This window comes from Megascapheus bottae, chromosome 3, assembly GCF_031878675.1.
Source record: "Megascapheus bottae isolate mThoBot1 chromosome 3, mThoBot2.hap1, whole genome shotgun sequence".
NCBI lineage: Eukaryota > Metazoa > Chordata > Mammalia > Rodentia > Geomyidae > Megascapheus > Megascapheus bottae.
In genome coordinates, this window is record NC_143511.1 from 14,065,379 (window position 1) to 14,084,757 (window position 19,379).

Sequence of the window (19,379 nt, forward strand, 5' to 3'; positions counted from 1 at the left end):
AAAACAGAAGGCCTGAGATCAAGCCACAGTAGTAGCACCAAACAACATGTTGAATGAAATCTCCAGATTTTGTCTTTTTTTAATGATTTTTTCAGAAAACTGTATACCAAGTGTTTCTGGGACTACAATACTCATCACTTTTAACTGGTTTGGCGTTTTGCTCGCCCTTGTCCCTTCATGGGGTGAGTGAAACTTTCCAAGCTCGTCCCAGCTCTCCCGGGCAGGCGGGGGCTGCTCAATCAGTGTGTGCCTCTTCTAAGCAGCCCTAGTTGCAGCTCCTCCCTTCCAACTCCTTCAAGGAAAGCAGAAGCTGGCTCCTGGAAGCTGAGGCGTGGGAATGGCAGCTGACAGTCTCCCCACCTTGGGGACAGGGGTGGGGTGGGGGGCGGAGCCAAATCTCCCGGGGGGTTGGGGGGGGAGAAGCAGCCAGTACTGCGCGCGAGGCTGCGCACTCTCCTGGTCCAGGTCCGCGGGGCAGCACCCTCTCTCTGGGGTCTCTCGGGGTCCGGGGACCCAGGCGGAAGCTCTCCTTGCGCCAGGCCACCGGTGACGGCCCAGACGCCTCGCCCCTCCGGGACGTTCCCGCAAGTGGACAAACCAGCCGGGCGAGCCGCTCCCGCCCAGGCTCCCCGCCCGGAGCAGGTGGCTCTGGACTGGCCCGGGCGCCGAGCGCTCCTCCGCTGCCCGCGCGCAGGTGGCATGGAGGCGGACGGGGACGCGGAGGAGCTGGCCCGGCTGCGCTCCGTCTTCACTGCCTGCGATGTGAACCTCTCGGGCCGCCTGGAGCGGGATGAGTTCGGGGCTCTGTGCACCGAGCTGCGCGTGCGGCCCGCGGACGCCGAGGCCGTGTTCCAGCGCCTGGACGCCGACCGCGACGGCGCCATCACCTTCCAGGAGTTTGCGCGCGGCTTCCGTGGGGCGCTCCGTGGGGGGAGGCGCCGGGCCCGGGGGCCGCGGGCCTCGGCGCCCGCAGCGTCCGAAGAGCTGGGGCTCGAACCCGGGGACAGCGAGGAGGAGGAGGAGGAGGAGGAGAAGGAGGGAGCCGCGGGGGACCAGGGCTTGGTGGGTGATTCGGACGCCCCGTGGAGCCCGGCGAGACCCGGCGGCCGCGCTTGGCAGGACTTCCAGGGACGACTGGGAGACGAAGCCAAGTTAATTCCCAGGTGCGTGAGTGGGGGTGGGGGGGATGAGGAAGGCGGGCGATCACCACCGGTCACTTGAACTTTTCAGGGTGCCTAGTCGCCCTCCTTTTCCGGACTCCTTTGCGTCAAGTGGCTTTGACCTTTCCCAAGAGAGCAATAGCCTGGAGCTCAGCTGAGGAGCAGGCGCACAGCATCGGGGTCACTGGCTGGTTTCTGAGCCCCGAAGAGGGCGGGACGGTGGTGAGATCCGCAGCCTCAGGCGCCCACACCGGTTTTGTTCCCCAGGTCGCCAAGTCTCACCTCCAGCTGATTTCGTCATCTTTCCACCCAAGGCCTCCCCACTGCAGCCGGAGGCAGCCAGTGCCTGGGCAGTTCGCCCATTTGGCATCCTCTAGAATAGTTTTTCAGACTAGGTAGGAAAGGAAACTTTGTCATAGTTAAGCGCAGATATTCATGAATGCCTATTAAGTATACACAGAGCCCAGTGGTTTAATTTTAAGTAACTCTGCGTATCTCTGATTGAGGAAGAATTTAGTTCCCACCATGATACTTGGGTTTTCCCAATTAATTAAAAAGTAGAGACTAGCCTAGATCTTAGGAAAGAACTGGATTATTACACCAAAATCATATTTTCTCTCTCTATGTCTATGAGAGAAATAATTGAATCCCAAGTTTCTCACTTAGTTCCCAGGAGGAAAAGGATGCCCGCAGGCCAGTTAATAGAGCACCCATGGGAGGAAAGAGGAAGAAAAGTTTCCGTTTTCTCTCTAGCTTCATTTGCATCAACCCCCTTCTTGGAGATCTGGTTTCCAGCTGTTATTTCTACATCCCCCCACCCCCTACCATTCAGTTAGGGCTTTCTGCTTTCTGTTTGGATTTTTAGTTAAACTTGTCCAGAGCTCTTTTTGTTACTACTAAGATCTGAAAGATAGTACTTTAGCTGAGTTTCCCTGACTTTCAGAAAAGAACATCTTGTTCCTTGGATGTCACTACTGGCTTTGCCCTGACACACTTGTAAGGCTGGGAGTTCTCACTGTCTCATCCTTCTACTTCCCACCTCAAGTGTGGAAAGGGGCTGTGGAAGTGGGTCTAGAGAAGGAGCAAGTGACTCATGGTGCCATAAGAGGGATTGTGTAGAGAAAGTAGGTGTGGCAGTTGAACTTTTCTGTTTACAAGTGAGGTGAAACTAGTGTCTCCACCAGAGTGCTAGGAAAGGGTAAACATTGCTGTACATTCTGCTCTTTCTTTGAGTCATCTTTCATCTGTAACTTAGTTTGGGCTCAGCTAACTAAGAAAGAATACTAATACTTTTAGTTAAAAAAAAAAGCCATTCTTGTAAGCCCAACTACTCAGAAGCCTGAAATCTGAGGAACTTAGTTCAAGCTAGCGTTGGCAGGAAAGTCCATGAAATTCTCATCTCTAATTAAATCAGCCAAAACCTAGAAGTAGAGCTGTGGCCTTGAGCAAAATAAGCAAAAGGACAGGTCCTGAGTTCAAATCCCAGTTGTGGCACTCAAAAACCAAAAAAATAATAAAATAAAATAAAGCAATTTTAGGAAAGAGGCAGGATGAGTCCACTTTATATTCAATACTGTACATAATTGTGTACACAGGATCTTTTCATAGTTATCCAGTATAGTAGTAGATGGTTAACCTTTAAATGATTATTGACCATGTTTTAAAGATCAGTCTACCAATCAGGTCTTAATATCACTGGTGGAATTATTATTCTCACTATGCCTTTCCACACTTTCAGAGGTTATTACATTGAATGGGCACGGGTGTCACCTGGTAGACTTGTGTCCTAAGCCACACCTTTTGATATGAGATTAGCAAGTACAATATTTGCTTTCTTGAACGTGTCCAAGTAGAAAAGAACTCCACTCGAGTTGATTTTCATCTGATCTTACCATGGCAACCATTTGCTGTTTTGGTTTACCCTGTTTCCTGATGTAGCTGATGGCTAACCTTCAACCAAAAGTGATAAGAAGTGTTCTGTTACTGGTAATGTTGTCATTATTTCAGCTGCATTATAGTTTTGCAAACTTTACTGAGTGGCCCATCTATGACAGATACTGTCTTAGGTACTGCTGTAGGTTTACTGAGTGTCCCATCTATGACAGATACTGTCTTAGATACTGCTGTAGGTTTACTGAGTGTCCCATCTATGACAGATAGTGTCTTAGGTACTGCTGTAGGTTTACTGAGTGCCCCATCTATGACAGATACTGTCTTAGGTACTGCTGTAGGTTTACTGAGTGTCCCATCTATGACAGATACTGTCTTAGATACTGCTGTAGGTTGCGGGGGAGGGGGGGAGAAAGAGGAACATAGAGAGTATGGATGAGACATTTCTCAAAAGTTTCACTCTAGGCAAGAGGGTTATCTTTAGGAAGCTGTGCTATTGTGGACTGCTTTAAGTAGTTTTATCTGTATGCAATATTGGGGCTTGATTTTAGGATCTTGTGCTCACTTGGCAGGTGCTCTGCCATGCCTTGCCTTCTGCCCTGCTTCAGTGTTTGTTGCTGCTCCTCCTCCCCCCTCCCCTCCCCCTAACTCTCTACCCCCCCCTCCCTTCCCCTCCTCCTTCTCCTCCTCCTTCTTCTTCTTGTCTTGACATTTATATCCGGTGGGTATGGGCTATGACATTCTTTAAGCTATCCATTTATAGCTGGGGTGGTAGGCGCATGCCACTGAACCTGGCTTTTTATTGGTTGAGACAAAGTTTCAGGATTTTTGTTGTTGTTGTTAGGATGGGATCTTGGGAACTCTTTGACTGGATTGATCTGGAAATCTTGATTGTTTCCATCTTTACCTATGAGTAGCTGGGATTACAGGGCCACTTCTCTGGTCCTTGAGGTTTTATCTGTAACTACTTGGTCACTTTATCTTTGACTACTTGGTCATGGTAGTGATTTGCGTGTGTGCGTACCACTTGAGCCACAGCTCCACTTCTGGCTTGTTGCTCTTTAATTGGAGATAAAAGCCTATGGACTTTAGCCTGCCCTGGCTGGCTTCCAAATAAATCCTCTAGAACTCATCCTCCGGAGTACGTAGGATGATAACATAATCTTAATGACTGGCATGACTTTAATATAAAATATCAGGTCTTCTTCTGAGGGGAAAATTGTCTGCCAAGGAAAGTATGCTATTCTGTCTTGTGGCTTTGTTCCCCACCTGACACTGTCTTAGCAGCTAGCTCTCTGCCACACACATACACAAATTGAGAACAGGGGTTGGTATATTTAAGATTGTTTCTTTCTTGTAAGAGATGAAGCATGATCATTTTTTTTTGCCAGTCCTGGGCTTGAGCTCAGGGCCTGAGCACTGTCCTTGGACTTTCTCAAGGCTAGAGCTCTACCACTTGAGCCTCAGCACCACTTCCGGCTTTTTTTCTATATGTGGTACCAAGGAATCGAACCTGGGTCTTCATGCATGCTAGGCAAGCACTTTAACCACTAGGCCAAACTCCTGGCCCCATGATCATTTTTTTATAGGATTTTCATTTCAAAGATCATTAAAATATTAAATGCTTGTGGATTAACTTCTCCAATCCCCAATAACTGTGAGATTACAGAAGAAATAGAATCATGTGGTAAGAGGTTGAAAATGACATATTGAGGTGTCAATACATTCTTCATCTTGGATTTCTTAGAAAGTCAGGCATTGCATTCCTCAGGATGGTGAGAGAAATAGCTGCAGAAGGCCTGGGACTTGTCACCTTCAGCTTGGCTGGAGTTAAGGGTCTCCATGCTCAGTGTGAGCCTACCACTTCCTGTTGAGATAGAGGAACATTATCCTTAGTCTAGCTGCTAGGTGAGGCAGAGAATTCAGGATGGAAGGGGATACCAGGCCAAGAGTAGTTCTGGAAATAAGAGATTGTGTTCTGGAGAGTGATGTGTGTAGGGAGACAAGAGAGCAAACTGACAGTTCAGCCTAGCCCATGTCTGGTTCCTGGGTCTTTATGTGGTGAAATGGAGTTTTGTACATAGTAAGTACTCAACAGATGTTTGCTGAGTGAATCAAATAATCTACATTCAGTTCTGTTATCGGATAATGGATGAGGACTTTCTTTGGCTTCCCAGTTTAGATGACAATCCAAACTTCCTTGAGATTTATGCATCAAAAGCATTTTATGAAGTCTCACAAACAGAATAATTTCACAAAATAGAGAGTTTTATTAAGAATTTATTTTAATATGACAGAATAAAGTAAGGAGAAATAGACAAGGAGAGAATTTGAAGATAGTGACCATTTATTGTGATCTTTATACTTCGTGGGCTGGAGGAATACCTCTAGCAACTCCTAATCTTTAGAAAATGCTAGGTGAGCAAAATAAGTAAGGTCTACTCAGAATGCAGGTAATCTTCAGGACTTCTTTTTTCTAGACACGCTTTTTATTCTTTCTGTCTCTTTATCTATTATAAAACCTTCATAATCTTTTGATGATCTCAAAGAAGTCAGATCAATATAGACTCTTTATGTTTCCTACCTTGCCTAATATATACCAGCCCTGAATTATACTCTCAGCACTGCAGAAAATAAACCTAATCAACCAATCAGCCAGCCAGCCAGCCAAACAACAGGTCTACCAGCCAATCAGCCAACAAAACAAGCAATTTAATTGAGAAGAACCAATACTATGCATGTGCAAACTGTATGTATTAGCAATGGGTGTATCTCAGCCTGCCTCCGCCAATAGAATGGATGGCTAAACTCTAGGGGAATGGCTTTACAATTGTATATCAGTCCCACTCAATTGTGATACTTCGAAAAAACAAACAAAAAACCAAAGTGGCTGGAGCAAAGTTTCCTTAAGGGTAAGGGTTTCTTTTGTATTTCTTCTTGGCTTCCTTGTTAGTCCTTTTCCTACTGGAAAGGATTTTCCCAGTAGGAAAAGGGCTAGAGAGTTGCTTCCTTGGTAATCACTTTCTGTGTACTTACTTCTCTTCCCTTCTTTGGCTTCCTTAATGGCCTGACAAAATGGAAATGGAGAACAGAGATGGAAGCAAAAGAGGACACAAACCTAACAATGGGTGACAGAAGGGTGGTGAGAGGGAGGTGAGGTGGTGAGATGGAGTCAAAGGGTAATCAGCAGAGAGCAGGCTCATTGATTCGACCTTGTCTCAGTTTTCCCCATCTTCCACCTAGAGAGATTTTGGCTTTGATCCACCATGAGATGAGAGAAGCAAGTCTACTTTTCTAGTCTTTGGTCTCAGGTCTTGAGTGTCTTCCAGAGGTGAGTTATCTCAGTGCTTCAGAATGTGGTTGCACAGTTTAAAGAAATGTATGGACAGGTGCTGGTGGCTCACACCTGTAATCCTAGCTACTCAAGAGGCTGAGATCTGAGGATCACAGTTCAAAGCCAGCCTGAGAAGGAAAATCCATGAGACCCTTATCTTCAGTTAACCACCAGAAAATGGGAAATGGAGCTGTGGCTCAATTGGTAGAATCTTGAGTTGAAGAGCTCAGGGTTCAAGCCCCATAACTGACAAAAAAGATAAATGTATGTTTTTTATGCACATGTATTGTAATATCCAATTCTCTACCAAGGAGATATTTATTCTAGCCTGGAATCCTGAGAGTGTGCTGCACTCCAGTCTGGATGAGGTTTAAGAGTAGTTTTGATGATGGGTTTTTACCACCAGCTTTCTAGATTGTCTGTGTCTTTTCTGGATCTGAAACATGAACCCTCTCCTCTTACATTTATGTATATGTCTGTACTTATCTGTCTATATCTATCTATCTATCTATCTATCTATCTATCTATCTATCTATAGATATAAAAGGCTATCTGCAGACAAATAGATATAGATAGGTAGATATATAGACATTGACATGCAGAAACATGTATTTCTTTGATCTTTTAAATTGCTGCTGTTCTGTTTTTCTTACTCTGTTTAATCTATCTTCTACCACACTCATATATATCATTGCCCTGCTGAATGAGAGAGGCTGTCTGATACCAATCACAGCTCTACTTTTAGCCTTTTGACCTCTTGTGGCCTTGTATCACTGTGTGCATCACTTTGGTTTTATAGGCTTCACTTACTGGTAGCAGTCATTTTGGGGTTCTGATTTTGAATGTAGTCTGTTCTGTCTGTATGGGTGGTTGCCTAATGTGACCCTCAGATCTCATTTACTGTCAAGAGCTTTACTCTCAGAATTTGAAGAGAGATGATTTATTTTGTTACAGTTTAGCAAAAAAAAAAAAAAACCAACAGCTTTAAACTGTCTTTGAGACTTCTTTAGTCTATAAGAACCACGGACTCTTCTTTAGCTTTTATTTGAGCTTAAACCTTTCTCCCAAATTACACCTTAAATTCATGATTCTGGTTGTCTCATTTAAAAATATTTACTTTTGGGCTGGGAGTTTGGCCTAGTGGTAGAGTGCTTGCCTAGAATGCATGAAGACCCGGGTTCGATTCCTTGGTACCACATACATAGAAAAAAAAGCCGGAAATGGTGCCTTGAGAAAGTCCAAGGACAGTGCTCAGACCCTGAGGTCAAGCCCAGGACTGGCAAAAAAAAATAATAAAAAAATTTACTTTTATCTTCCTTTAAGCATGGGTTGCTTCATCTTTTTCATCAGCTACATTCTGCTGTTCTGCTCTGAATAGAAATTTGGAAGGTGGATTGATGGAAGATGCATGTTTTTCTGTTAGTCATGGGGCTTGAACTCAGGACTTGGGCACTGTCCCTGAGCTCTTTTTGCTTAAGACCATGTTGAGCCACAGCTCCATATCTGGTTTTCTGGTGGTTAACTGGAGATGAGTCTCATGGACCTTCCGTCTCAGGCTGGCGTTGAACTGTGATCTTCATATCTCAGCTTCCTGAATAGCTAGGATTACATGTGTGAGCCACCAGTTTCTGACTTGAACGTTTGGAGATGTGTTTCCATTTTGTAGCATTAGAGGATAGATACATCACTGAAATGTACATAATTGTGTGCAGTAAAGGTAGCACTTGAATACAGGTTGCAGTTGGGATGAAGAAATGGTATAAGATATCTTATCCCGGATTCAAACTACTCCTTCCACTAGCTTTGCATCAGGTTATACAATGGGAAGTAAACAGTAACTCCAGAGGGAAATAGTGATAGTGAAATCCCTCTATGATGTCTAGCATTTCCTTGGAATCATTTTCTTGAACACTTTCATTGCTTCATTTTGTAAGCTTTCAAGATCTTTAAAATGAGATTTTCTTATAATCTCTAGATTATAAAAGGAGAAAAGTGAATTTTAACCCTTTCTCTATTTTCTGTATAAAACAAGATAGCTGATTCAGTACTATCAACAAAGTTCCTCTAACTCTCTGATTTACCATTGACATAGTCTTTGACATAGAACTCTATGTAGACCTGACCTCAACCTTTTTAAATATACAAGAGTCCCTGGTACCTGAAAGACTTAGGATACAGAGTAACAAATAGAACAGTTATGCTCTCCTGGCATACCAGAACTTGGACACTCTTGGATACATCAATGTCTGTTCACAAATCAAGGGCCACAGACACCTCAGAGTGCTTACCTGAATATTGGAGAGTTTTTGTTTTGATAATAATCTAAGACGAATTAGTAGGAGCACATTCTCATTTCACTTTATGACTCTTGCATTTCAGGTTCGCCTACACAGTTTCCAGACTTGTTTTTGTGTTTGTGTGGCATTAATGTGCTGTTATAGGCTAAGAAAGATGACAGGAAGGAGAGCTTTTTGCAGGCATGATGTATTCTCATAAACTACGAAAAGCAAAAGGGGTTGGATTTTCTATGGTCTCAGTAGAAAAGTGATGGGAAGAATGGGTCTTCTCGATGGCAGTGTGCTTGAGAAAGCCTCTTGCAAGCTGCCTGTACCATTCTAACATTGCCATGGTAATTTCATTTCAGTAAACTTGCATCTTCTGTCAGATTAGCTGCACACTGCTAATTGTGATTGCACTGATTTTTATAAATGTATGTTGGCTGTACAGTGCAAAGAATTTGTATCTGTTTTGTAGTTGTTCGTTGAGATGAAATGTGATAGAAAAATAAGCCAACTCTGAAACTTTAGGTGATACTTCCTTTCATGTGGTCTACTTGTTAATCAGGCATAAGAGATAATCTTCTAAAGGGATTTGACATTAGTCTATTTTTTTGTCCATCTGAAACATCTCCATCAATTATATTGTGGAAGAAGTTTCACCAAATCATAAAGAAAGAAAGTATCTCTTCTCCCCCTCAAAAGAAACTGTTTTTTCATTTGCAGGTTGTTATTAATTAATCAATTCATTCATTTCCTCACATAACTTGTAGTGTGTGTTTGTATCTACAATGGACCTGATATTTTACCAGACAGAGTCCTGTGAAATGTCAAAATTTGAGCCTGGTGCTGGTGGCTCGTGCCTTTAATCCCACTTTAGTCAGGAGGCTGAGATTTGAGGATTGCAGTTGGTAGCCAGGCCAGGCAGGAAGGTCCATGAGACACGTATGTCCCGTTAATCTCAGATAAAGCCAGAGTGGTGCTGTAGCTCAACTGGTAGACTGCTAGCCTTGAGCAAAAGGGACTTCAAGACAGCTCCCAGGCCCAGAATTAAGGCCTAGGACTGGCAAAAATAAAATAAATGAAAAAAAGAAAAATAAATAAAAATTGCCTAGACATTTTTTCTCTACACAAAGGTCAGAAGGTGACGTTCCAGAGAGGATGTCAAGTGGGATGAATCACAGGCGCACGCGGCGGGGGTCTAGCACTTACTGGTGATGAGGAAGCAGGCAAGATCAGCTGCTTTTAGTGTTTTACTTCCTGTGTTAGAGAAGCAACACCTTCTCTTTTCTGACACAGTCACAATTCCCTATTTCTTGTGGACCCTAAAGAGCTCCCTTGAGAGAATTCCAAGTTCCTCTTCCACTGTCACCACCCATGGGCTACACTTGGTGAAATGCAGCTGGAAGGGGCTCAATTGCCCTGTACCTGACTCAACACACAGTTCTGCTACTTCTCAGTTCAGGACAGCTTGCTGCTGCGCAGGAGATAAAAACACTGTTGTCAATGCTGTCTGGTTTTAATGTTGTATTTCTAAGTTTACATATGCTGTGGTTGTCCAGTGAAGTAGCTAGGAAAGAGGGCATTTCCAGTTTGCCACCTGTGAGTGTAATATATGGCAGGGTTGGTCCCTTTCTGAAGACCCATACTGACCTGAGCTTCTAGTTCCAACCTGACTAAGAACTCGAGTGGAGCTGCTTTCCCCTTGCAGGTGTCTGTATCTTCACTGTTGGCTTTTTTTCTCTTGAATATTGGCTGCTTTTGCAGAATTACTTTGACCATGCTCAATAAGTGTTGTTGAATATTTTCTGCTCTGGGTTATGCTGCCTTACTTAAAAAGTTCATCTTTGTGAAACCAGCTTGAGGAAAAGTGCCAGACTTATCTGAAAACTAAACTAAAATAAAAAATAAAAGGATTATGGGTTAGCAGGTGATAGATTACTGGCCATGAAGCAGAGGACCTCAGGTTCCATTCTTATCACCACTGAATCAATCAACCAATCCACGAATCAGAAAAAAAAACACACACACACACCTTTGAGTTTTTGATGATAGTGTCCAATTTTGATAACCCTTTTTGATCATTTATAACTATAAAATCATGGGATACGCGCCAGTGGCTATTTGATTATAACAGAATCTTTGACGATAATGTATTTCAAATATTTGGATAGAAATCACAAAAAGCACAAAAGGGGTTCTCCATGCTGTAATCTGGAATGCAGTGGTGACAGTACAGGTGAGAAGTTGGTGGCCTGGAGCTCTGGTCCCAGGGCAGAAGACTCCTGGGAGGTTGGCACTATTTCATATATCATGACTCAGTTACATCATAACTCTTGCTTCTGTGGCTCTGGATTGAGGTGAAATAATTCTAGACCCACCAGCTCATATTTGTTTAGGAAAACCATATTTTAGGATCTTCCTGTATCATTCTCTGACAGAGACATCATTCACTAGTATGAGTGCTTGGGATGCAGAATATTTTTCTTATATTCCTCAGAAATCTATTGAGCTAGCATCTGCTTCCCACTGGCATCTTGGCTAGCTGGGGATTTGAACAAGTGAATGAATGAATGAATGAATTACAGTGCAGGAAGCTTTCTTCTAATATAGTAGATGCATTCTGAGGAAATCAGTATTCTTCAAACATGCAGAGTAGAGGAAAAAGCACAAAGAGATAGCACAGACCACTCTGTGTATATATAATTTTCTAACCATAAGGCTCAGATAAACAGAGCTAATCCAAATGAAATACCAGCACTATAAGGCAGTCATTAGATTCTTCACATAGAAAACAATCTGTATGGTATATCTGTAGATAATTGACTAAATGAAAATAAATAGGGATATTTATTTTCCTTAGGTAAATGGAGCTTGAGAGAAAATGGTGTGTGGGTTGTGGCTGCTTAGTTATGGTGACAAGGACACAGTATACAAAGATAAGAGAGAACACAGAGAAAACAAGTGGATAGTCTATGCCCACAGGGAAAGCGTGGGAAACTCTGCTTCTTACTGCCCACTGCAATCACTGTTTTCACGTCCCTGCATTGTGATGCTGTGACATGGAAATGCACAATGACATGCCTGGTAAAACATAGGAGTGGTCATTTCTACTTTAGTGTCTCTCACCTGCTGACATAAGACTGGACCTAACTGATGTCCTCAGAGCCTGCATTAGGGCAGAGAAATCCTGATATTGGAGGGAGGACATAGGAAGGCACAGACATACATCATTTGGTTTTATGTATAGAGATTCGTATATGAGGGGTGTGTGTGTGTGTGTGTGTATTAGTCAAACGGACAAAGTATTAGCTTCTCCCAAGAAAATAGAGTGAGTACAATCTCTTTTGAGTAATAAGAATCTGTGAATCCATGAAAGTTCACTGATCTGTTAGGCATGTTTCAGATGTATCTGGAAAAATTCCCATAAGTGCATACCCTAATAACTACCAGTAGTTGAACAAAGCTTTAGAAAGTGGTCTGGTCTACTGAATATTACTTTAATGTTTTGAACTCAACAACAACTAAAGTTCTCTTGTATCTTAGTCAGTGCTGGCAATACCATATTTACCATCAAGCTCTGGTATATTAGTTACATGCGATTAACAAGTGAAATGACTTAAGCCTCTTATATTAGAGTCTTTCAGAGAAATATGACCAATAATTGGTGTGTGTATACATCTATGTGTGTGTATATACATACTCGTGTCTAGACTGGGCTGTGGAAAAAGCAAAGATAGATGGATCTGTTTGTCTGTCTATCTATCTACATCTATCAGTCTATCTACCTACTTACCTATATTTTAAAAAGCCAAAAACTGGAGGCATGTCTCAAGTAGTAGTAGAATGTCTTCCTAGTAAGCACAAATCTCAGTACTGCTAAAAACAACAACAAAAATCCCAAACAACACCAAAAAGTCACCAAAACAGCCCATCTGCAGACTTTTGCAGGGAGGTCAGAGGCCAGTCTGTTCTGTTAGGTCCTTCACTGTTGGATGAAGCCATACACCTATATGGAGGGGGCAGACAGCTTTACTCAGTATCTGGATTTAAATGTGTTTCATTAACATCCATAGGAGTGGAAGCAAATAACTAAGTACCGTGGCTTAGCCCAATTGACCATATATAAAAGTAACAAGCTACTAAGAAACTTTATCAGATATCCTGGAGTTTGAGAACTCTATGGTGGGGATTAGTTTTTAAAAAATCAGAATGTGAAAAATTCATTGTACATACCACCCCCCCCCCGCCAGAAATGCCTATGTCTAAACACTCCAAAACACTGTAACTAATTTCTGTGGGTGCTTTAAAAGTTGGAACATTTTTCTCTCTGTCAAGAAAAGACCAGCTTACCTCTGTTTATGGCTCTGAGATGCCCTCCTAGGAGAAGAGAGGATTTATTCCTGCTTTCTACCCAGGCATTGTCATCCATCAAGCTCAATCTTCAAAATATCCATAACTCCAGACTGAGCATCCCTCAGAGAGGGTCTTTTGGCCTTGGCCGTGGGCAGCTCTGACTGTTTGGCAAGTCCTACCAGCCTTTCTTATGACTGTATGATCCCAAGCGAGCTAACTGCTTGCTGGTTTGCTTCCTTTCTTCCTGTCCTGCTTTTTCTTTCCTTCCTTTCCTCCTTCCTTATTTCTGTGAAACAAAGACCCTGTGCCAATAAACCAAAGGCTGTCATTTTAACAAGGAAACATAAGAAACTCTGTAGAACAAAAAATGAAATCCTTATTCTGCTATCCTGTCCCCACCTACTATTTTTTTCTCTTTTTCTTTGTTTTCCCTCTGGCTTGGTTATTGCTCTTAGGGATGTAATTTGAGAGGCATAGAGAGTCTCAAAAGCGTTCTCTCAGATATGGGTCCTAAACAGGGCCATAAGAGACCTGCCAGATTGCTTATTCAGTTCCCAGGAGCTCAGCAGGCACTCGTTTTAAGTCATGTCTTTTGTCAGACTTTGCTAATCAAGGACTTCAGACCTGAAGCCTTGGTTCCCCGAAAAGCTCCCCTGGAGATGCAAACCCCTGTCCCTCCGTGTACTTGCTGAAGAGTCAGCATCTGAATAAGACCTCTGCATGTCTCCTGTGTGCTAAACTCACCTAAGAAGAGTTTGAGATAGAGATATATCACCTGGAATTGCTGAGGAAGGTAGAGAAGACTCAGGAACAGAAGACAGGTGAATAGAAGGATAAAAGGTGAACTTCATGGAAGGAGAGCTGTGATTCAGGTGGTGGTACCAATCTTGAATGGAAAAACCTAGTCAGTATGCAAGACTCTGCATTCAAGCCCCAGGACAGACAGACAGACAGACAGACAGACACACACACACACACACACACACACACACACACACACACACGCACGCACACATTCACAATGAACTTCACTGACTTCCAACTTTGGGGTTGCCTCTGGTGTGTTGATATTTGGATTTTAAAATATCAGATAATATAGATGAGACTTGGTTAAAGCCATATTATGCTTTATTTGCCCATACTATTGCTTATAATGATTAGAGTAATGTCTTATGATTATTTAATTGGCTATTAAAAGCATTAGAAATGGATATTTCTGTGTAAATAATAATGATTTTAACAAAGAACAACACAGTGCTGAATGAGCATAAAACAATTCTGAAAAATGAGGGATACTCTCCATTCTTGTTTTTGATTTTACAGTGTGTAAGTGTTGGCATATATAATGTTTCTATTTGTTTGTTTTGTTTTGTTTGTATGTACCATTCCTAGGGCCTGAACTAAGAGCTTAGATGGTGTCCCTGAATTATTTTGTTCAAGGCCAGCATTTTACCACTTGGGCCACAGGCTTACTTCCAGCTTCTTTTTTTGTGATTAATTGTAGATAAGAATCTTGGGCTTTCTTTCCCAGGCTGGCTTTGAACCATGATACTCAGATCTCAGTCTCTTCAGTAGCTAGGATTATAGACATGAACCACTGGCACCTGGCTGATATTTTAACCCACAATGATACTGGTTCTGTGTTATTCTTTCAAAGTCATTTTCTTTGTCAAATACTTTGACACATTTCTCAATTTTATAGATGAGACTAGGCAAATAAAATGGATCTATGACAATTCTTAGGAATGTTCCCCACATTTAGATGTTTCAATATTATAGAACATTTCACTCCTTTATAAAGTACATATTCCATTAGCACAAGATAGGGCATTCATTAAGAAAGGCTGGTCTTGTTAATTAAGATGTTCTTGGTCATGATTTCAGAGTTTCATGGTTTATGTTGTACACTGAGTTCTCATCATTAGATCTTGCAGTTCCTCTGTATCTTTTTGTTTTTCAGTGTTATGTTTTGTTTTTCAGTGTTATTAATTCCAATCCACTTCAGCTTCAAAAGCTGAAGGTAGCATTTGTAACTCCCTTTGTTGAGTGATCTAAGCTTTTCCAAGTAACTCTGAACAAAATGTAATAAGAACTTAGAGGACTAGTTTACAAACAACACAAGACATTTTGGATCCTTTGCTGAATAGTTCTTTAAAGATGCAAACAAAAACTCCCAAAATCACAGTAAGGAAAGAACACGTTTAATTTACATACAGCTCCCATTTATGGAGCAGTATTTAACATGACAGTTACAGCTTTTGGTCAGCTGGCAGAATAACAGAAATGTTTGAATTAAATTTTATATATCATTAATTCCATGTGCATTTCTATGCTTCGAGTTGTACTATGTTTTAAATTGGACGAATTTATGGGACATGGAAGGACACTTCACTACATATACCTAGTGTGTAATGATCAAATCAAGATAGGTCACACTTCTTATAATTAATTTTTAAGTTTGATTAGCATGTATTGAACCTGTTTATGGCAGATAGTGTTATATTTCAATGCTTGTAGATGATATGTATTGATTATCTTATTGGTTTATATTGGGAATCTTCTAATTCCTCTTTTCTAGTTATTCATGAGATGTGTAACAGGTTATCATGAAGTCTCCCTGCTGTACTACAGAGCATGTGAACTAGTTACTAGTTGGCTGAGATATGGGGATCACAGTTTGAAAGACAGCCTCAGCAGGAACAGTTTGTGAAATTCTTGCCTCCAATAAACCCTTGCCTAGCATGCATGAAGATCTGGGTTTGATTCCCCGGTACCACGTACATAGAAAAAGCCAGAGATGGTGCTGTGGCTCAAGTGGTAGAGCTCTAGCCTTGATGAAAACCCAAGAACAGTGTTCTGGCCCTGAGTTCAACCTTTAGAACTGGCAAAAAAATACCAAAAACAAAAGCTGGAACTAGAGATGTGGTTCAAATTGTAGAGCACTGGCTTTGAGTGAAAAAGCTGGCGGACATTGCCCTGGCCCTGAGTTCAATCTCCAGTACCAGTGCACACGCGCGCACACACACACACACACACACACACACACACACACACACACACACCTAGATTAACTGACCTTTGTGGAGTTTCTTCTGTGAATAGCGACAACACTTGGAATAAAAATGTACCAAACTGATGTTCAGTGAGTCCTTGGTGTAGTGGGAAAGCCATGGCTCAAACGTGAGCCCACACTCAGGCTCTTGCAGCTCCTGAGTAGGTTGTACTCTGAACCAAGTTTAGATGCTGCTGCCCCTTTAAATTCTCACGTTTCTAGCTTATTACTATTATTTTTTTAAACTGTTTTCTTAAAGTAAATGTTTTAGATGAAAGTTGGAAAAATCACTCCAAGTTCCTATACACCCCATACCCATTTTCCTTTAGTGTTTTGCTTAGGTGCAGTTGATATCTTTGGTAGAAGTAATGATGTGATATTCACACGTCTGTATTTTTTTCTCAGAGCTCCTCAGTGTTTTTAAATGACCCAGCACCTAATCAGGACCCTGTACTGCGTTTGGCTCCATCAACCCCTATGCGCCTCTTGCTCATGATACTTATTGAGTATTTTGTATTTATTACCTTTTGCGAGGAAAGGAGATTTGGTGCTTTACTGGTCCTCTTTTGGTAACAAGTTAGTTTTTTTTTTTTTTTACAAATTATTTTCTATTTAGTTTGTGCATATTTGTGTGTGTGTGTGTGTGTGTGTGTGTGAGAGAGAGAGAGAGAGAGAGAGAGAGAGAGAGAGAGAGCTCACATTACTGCCCAAAAGGATTCAATGAAAGCATTAGAATCTGATAAAATAGTTATATACTTAAAGCATATGAAAATGGTAGCGTCACAGTTTCTCTTTTCAGTACCCACGGATGCACACAATGTTTGTGCTTCCCTAAGTTTGGTTTGTTGTGCAGGAAGCTGCACAGCTGGCCGCTGCTTCAGATGGCAGGCCCTCGCCACCGCCTTCAGCCTTTCTCCATCCCCTTCTGAGCCTTGAAGAAATTAGGTGTCTTCCGCTTCTCTCATTTGATCTTAGCTTATTTCATCACTGTGCGTTCTATTTTCTGCTCCTAAAAGGAAGTCTTAGTTATGTAGTTTCTTGACTCTGGAAAGGATCAAGAAAGGAACAGTGGGCTTATCACTGATTGTCTTCCAATCATGAGAGATCTTCCAGATGTGAGCCACTCTGCCAGGTGGAAGTGGAAGTCCTCATACTCATCTGCCTCATTTGGATGCACCTGTGATAACTTTAAGTGCAGTGAGTACATGGTGTAAAATCCCAATGTAATGCTTCAATGAAAAAATAGAAAAAATTCTTGATGAGTACCAAAGTTACCAGGATATACTAGAAACATAAACAGAAAACATACCACAGAAACCTAGAAAGGGGACAGATGTCAACTGAGAGTAAATTTTATACAGAAATGAACATTTTATTTATTTATTTTTTTGCCAGTCCTGGGCTTGGGCTCAGGGCCTCAGCACTGTCCCTGGATTTTCTCAAGGCTAGGGCTCTACCACTTGAGCCCCAGCACCACTTCTGGGTTTTTTCTATGTATGTGGTACCGAGGAATCGAACCGGGTCTTCGTGCATGCTAGGCAAGCACTCTACCACTAGGCCAAACTCCTGGCCCCCCAGAAATGAACATTTTAATTTCTGTTTTATCACAAGCTTCCATCTTCATCACCAAAATAGAAAATTTTTTATTAAAAATGATTCTGTAGATCTACTTATACTAACATAAGATTGATTATGCTTACCTTCAATTCGATTCAGTGTCAGTTGACAGAAAAAACTCTGGAGAAAAACAAATATATATTACAAATAAATAATTAAAAAGATCCTTATTCTTCCAAGCATATGTACTTATCAATGGGGTGCTACAGAATGGAGAAAGAATGTTCTGTCCCTAGAGGCAGATTGTGAACAAATCTCACCTTCTTGTCTGTAGATGAGTGAGTTTAGCAATGCCATCCCCAGTTATAAGCTGGAGAATTGTGTTAAAAGACTGGCACAGGAGTCAGCAAAGCAAGGCCCATTTGGCTCCCTGCCTGTTTCTATGAGTAAAGTTTCACAGGAGCACAGCCAAGCCCATTCGTTTATGTGTTTTCTAGGGTTACCTTCTCTCTCACGTGGGAAGGAGAAGCCGACAGTATTTTCTATTTAATGATTTACAGAAAAGACTTCCTTCTGGACTTGGAACATGACCCAGTTCTCATATTTTAGTACCCTGAAGACTAGTATCTAGAAGGCATTTTGGTTCCAGGAGTTTCCCTATTTCAGAAGATTTTTTTCCCCCAGACTCAACACAGAGACAAGAGACAACCATGTACTTCTTCCTAATTCATGGGAGCAGTGTGGAATCAAGAGCATAACAGTTCCCACAGTGGCTAGCTAGCGTTTACTGATTATCTTGAGCATACTATGTGCCTATCCAGTATGCAGTACTGTTTATCCTCTCAGCAACCTAAGTTCTAGAATACATTGTTAAACCCACTATATGTCTGAGAAATGGAAACATGCGAAATTAAATGTTCTGCCCTTGCACATGAAAGTAGCATGTGGTAGAAGTGTTGGAATCCGGCCAGGTGCCTATTCTGAGTATCATTCATTCTTTTTTTTTTTAAGTACCATTCATTCTTAACTTCAGAAGCACTCAACTCTCCAGAGACTGTGCCTTCTCTAAACCTGCAGTACAATGTCCCTTGTTCTCTTTGTTTCCTTATTCTATTGGCAAATTCCCTATAACTAAATGTCAGTGGTTTTGAATAGGCAGTGGTTGGCAATCTGAAACTTTCTTCGTCACTGAATGAATCTCTTTAACTCTCTCATCTTCCAGGAAGTTTGCAGGATAAAGCTGTGGAGGGAAGGTTATGTAGATAGAATATTTTCCAGGAAGACAGGAATCTGGAAGAGCTTTTCATATAGGAGATGTATGTGGACAGGGTGTCTGGGTAAACCTTGGTGGTTTAACACCTGGGCCGGATCGTCCTTTGACTGTTATAGTCTCAGAACAGCCAGTGAAGTAAAAACCATTGGAGTTGTCTTCCCAAGACAGCTGACTGTCAGAAGCAACTGGAGATCTTTGTGATTTCTGTGGAGTGGAGAGCCTGATAACTGTTCTGCAACTGGGTTAATAAAGGGCAAGACCTGCTGTGAAGACACAAATGGGGACCACTTCTAACCCAGGCAGCTGGCCCTGGAGGCCATTAGGGGGCAGAGGCACTTCCTCCTTTCTAGAAAGCTTGACTGGACCTTCAAAGAGAAAACTAAAACTGTACTGGTCTGACAATGGTCTGGATTTCACTGTTGACAATTCTTTGCTAGTTAATTAGGGTATATTTTTTATGTATGTATACTGTGGAATAAAA

General features: G+C 42.0%; 1 protein-coding gene across 1 annotated transcript in view; it reads left to right on the forward strand.

The window, feature by feature from the left end:
- The first annotated feature begins 419 nt into the window (after nt 1-419).
- Rasef (RAS and EF-hand domain containing) overlaps nt 420-19,379 on the forward strand; it is a 76,044-nt gene continuing 57,084 nt past the window's right edge. The window contains exon 1 of the mRNA XM_090329573.1: nt 420-1,163. Within this exon, the coding sequence (XP_090185699.1) occupies nt 700-1,163 (464 nt within the window). The 5' untranslated portion in view covers nt 420-699. The remainder of the gene's footprint in view (nt 1,164-19,379) is intronic.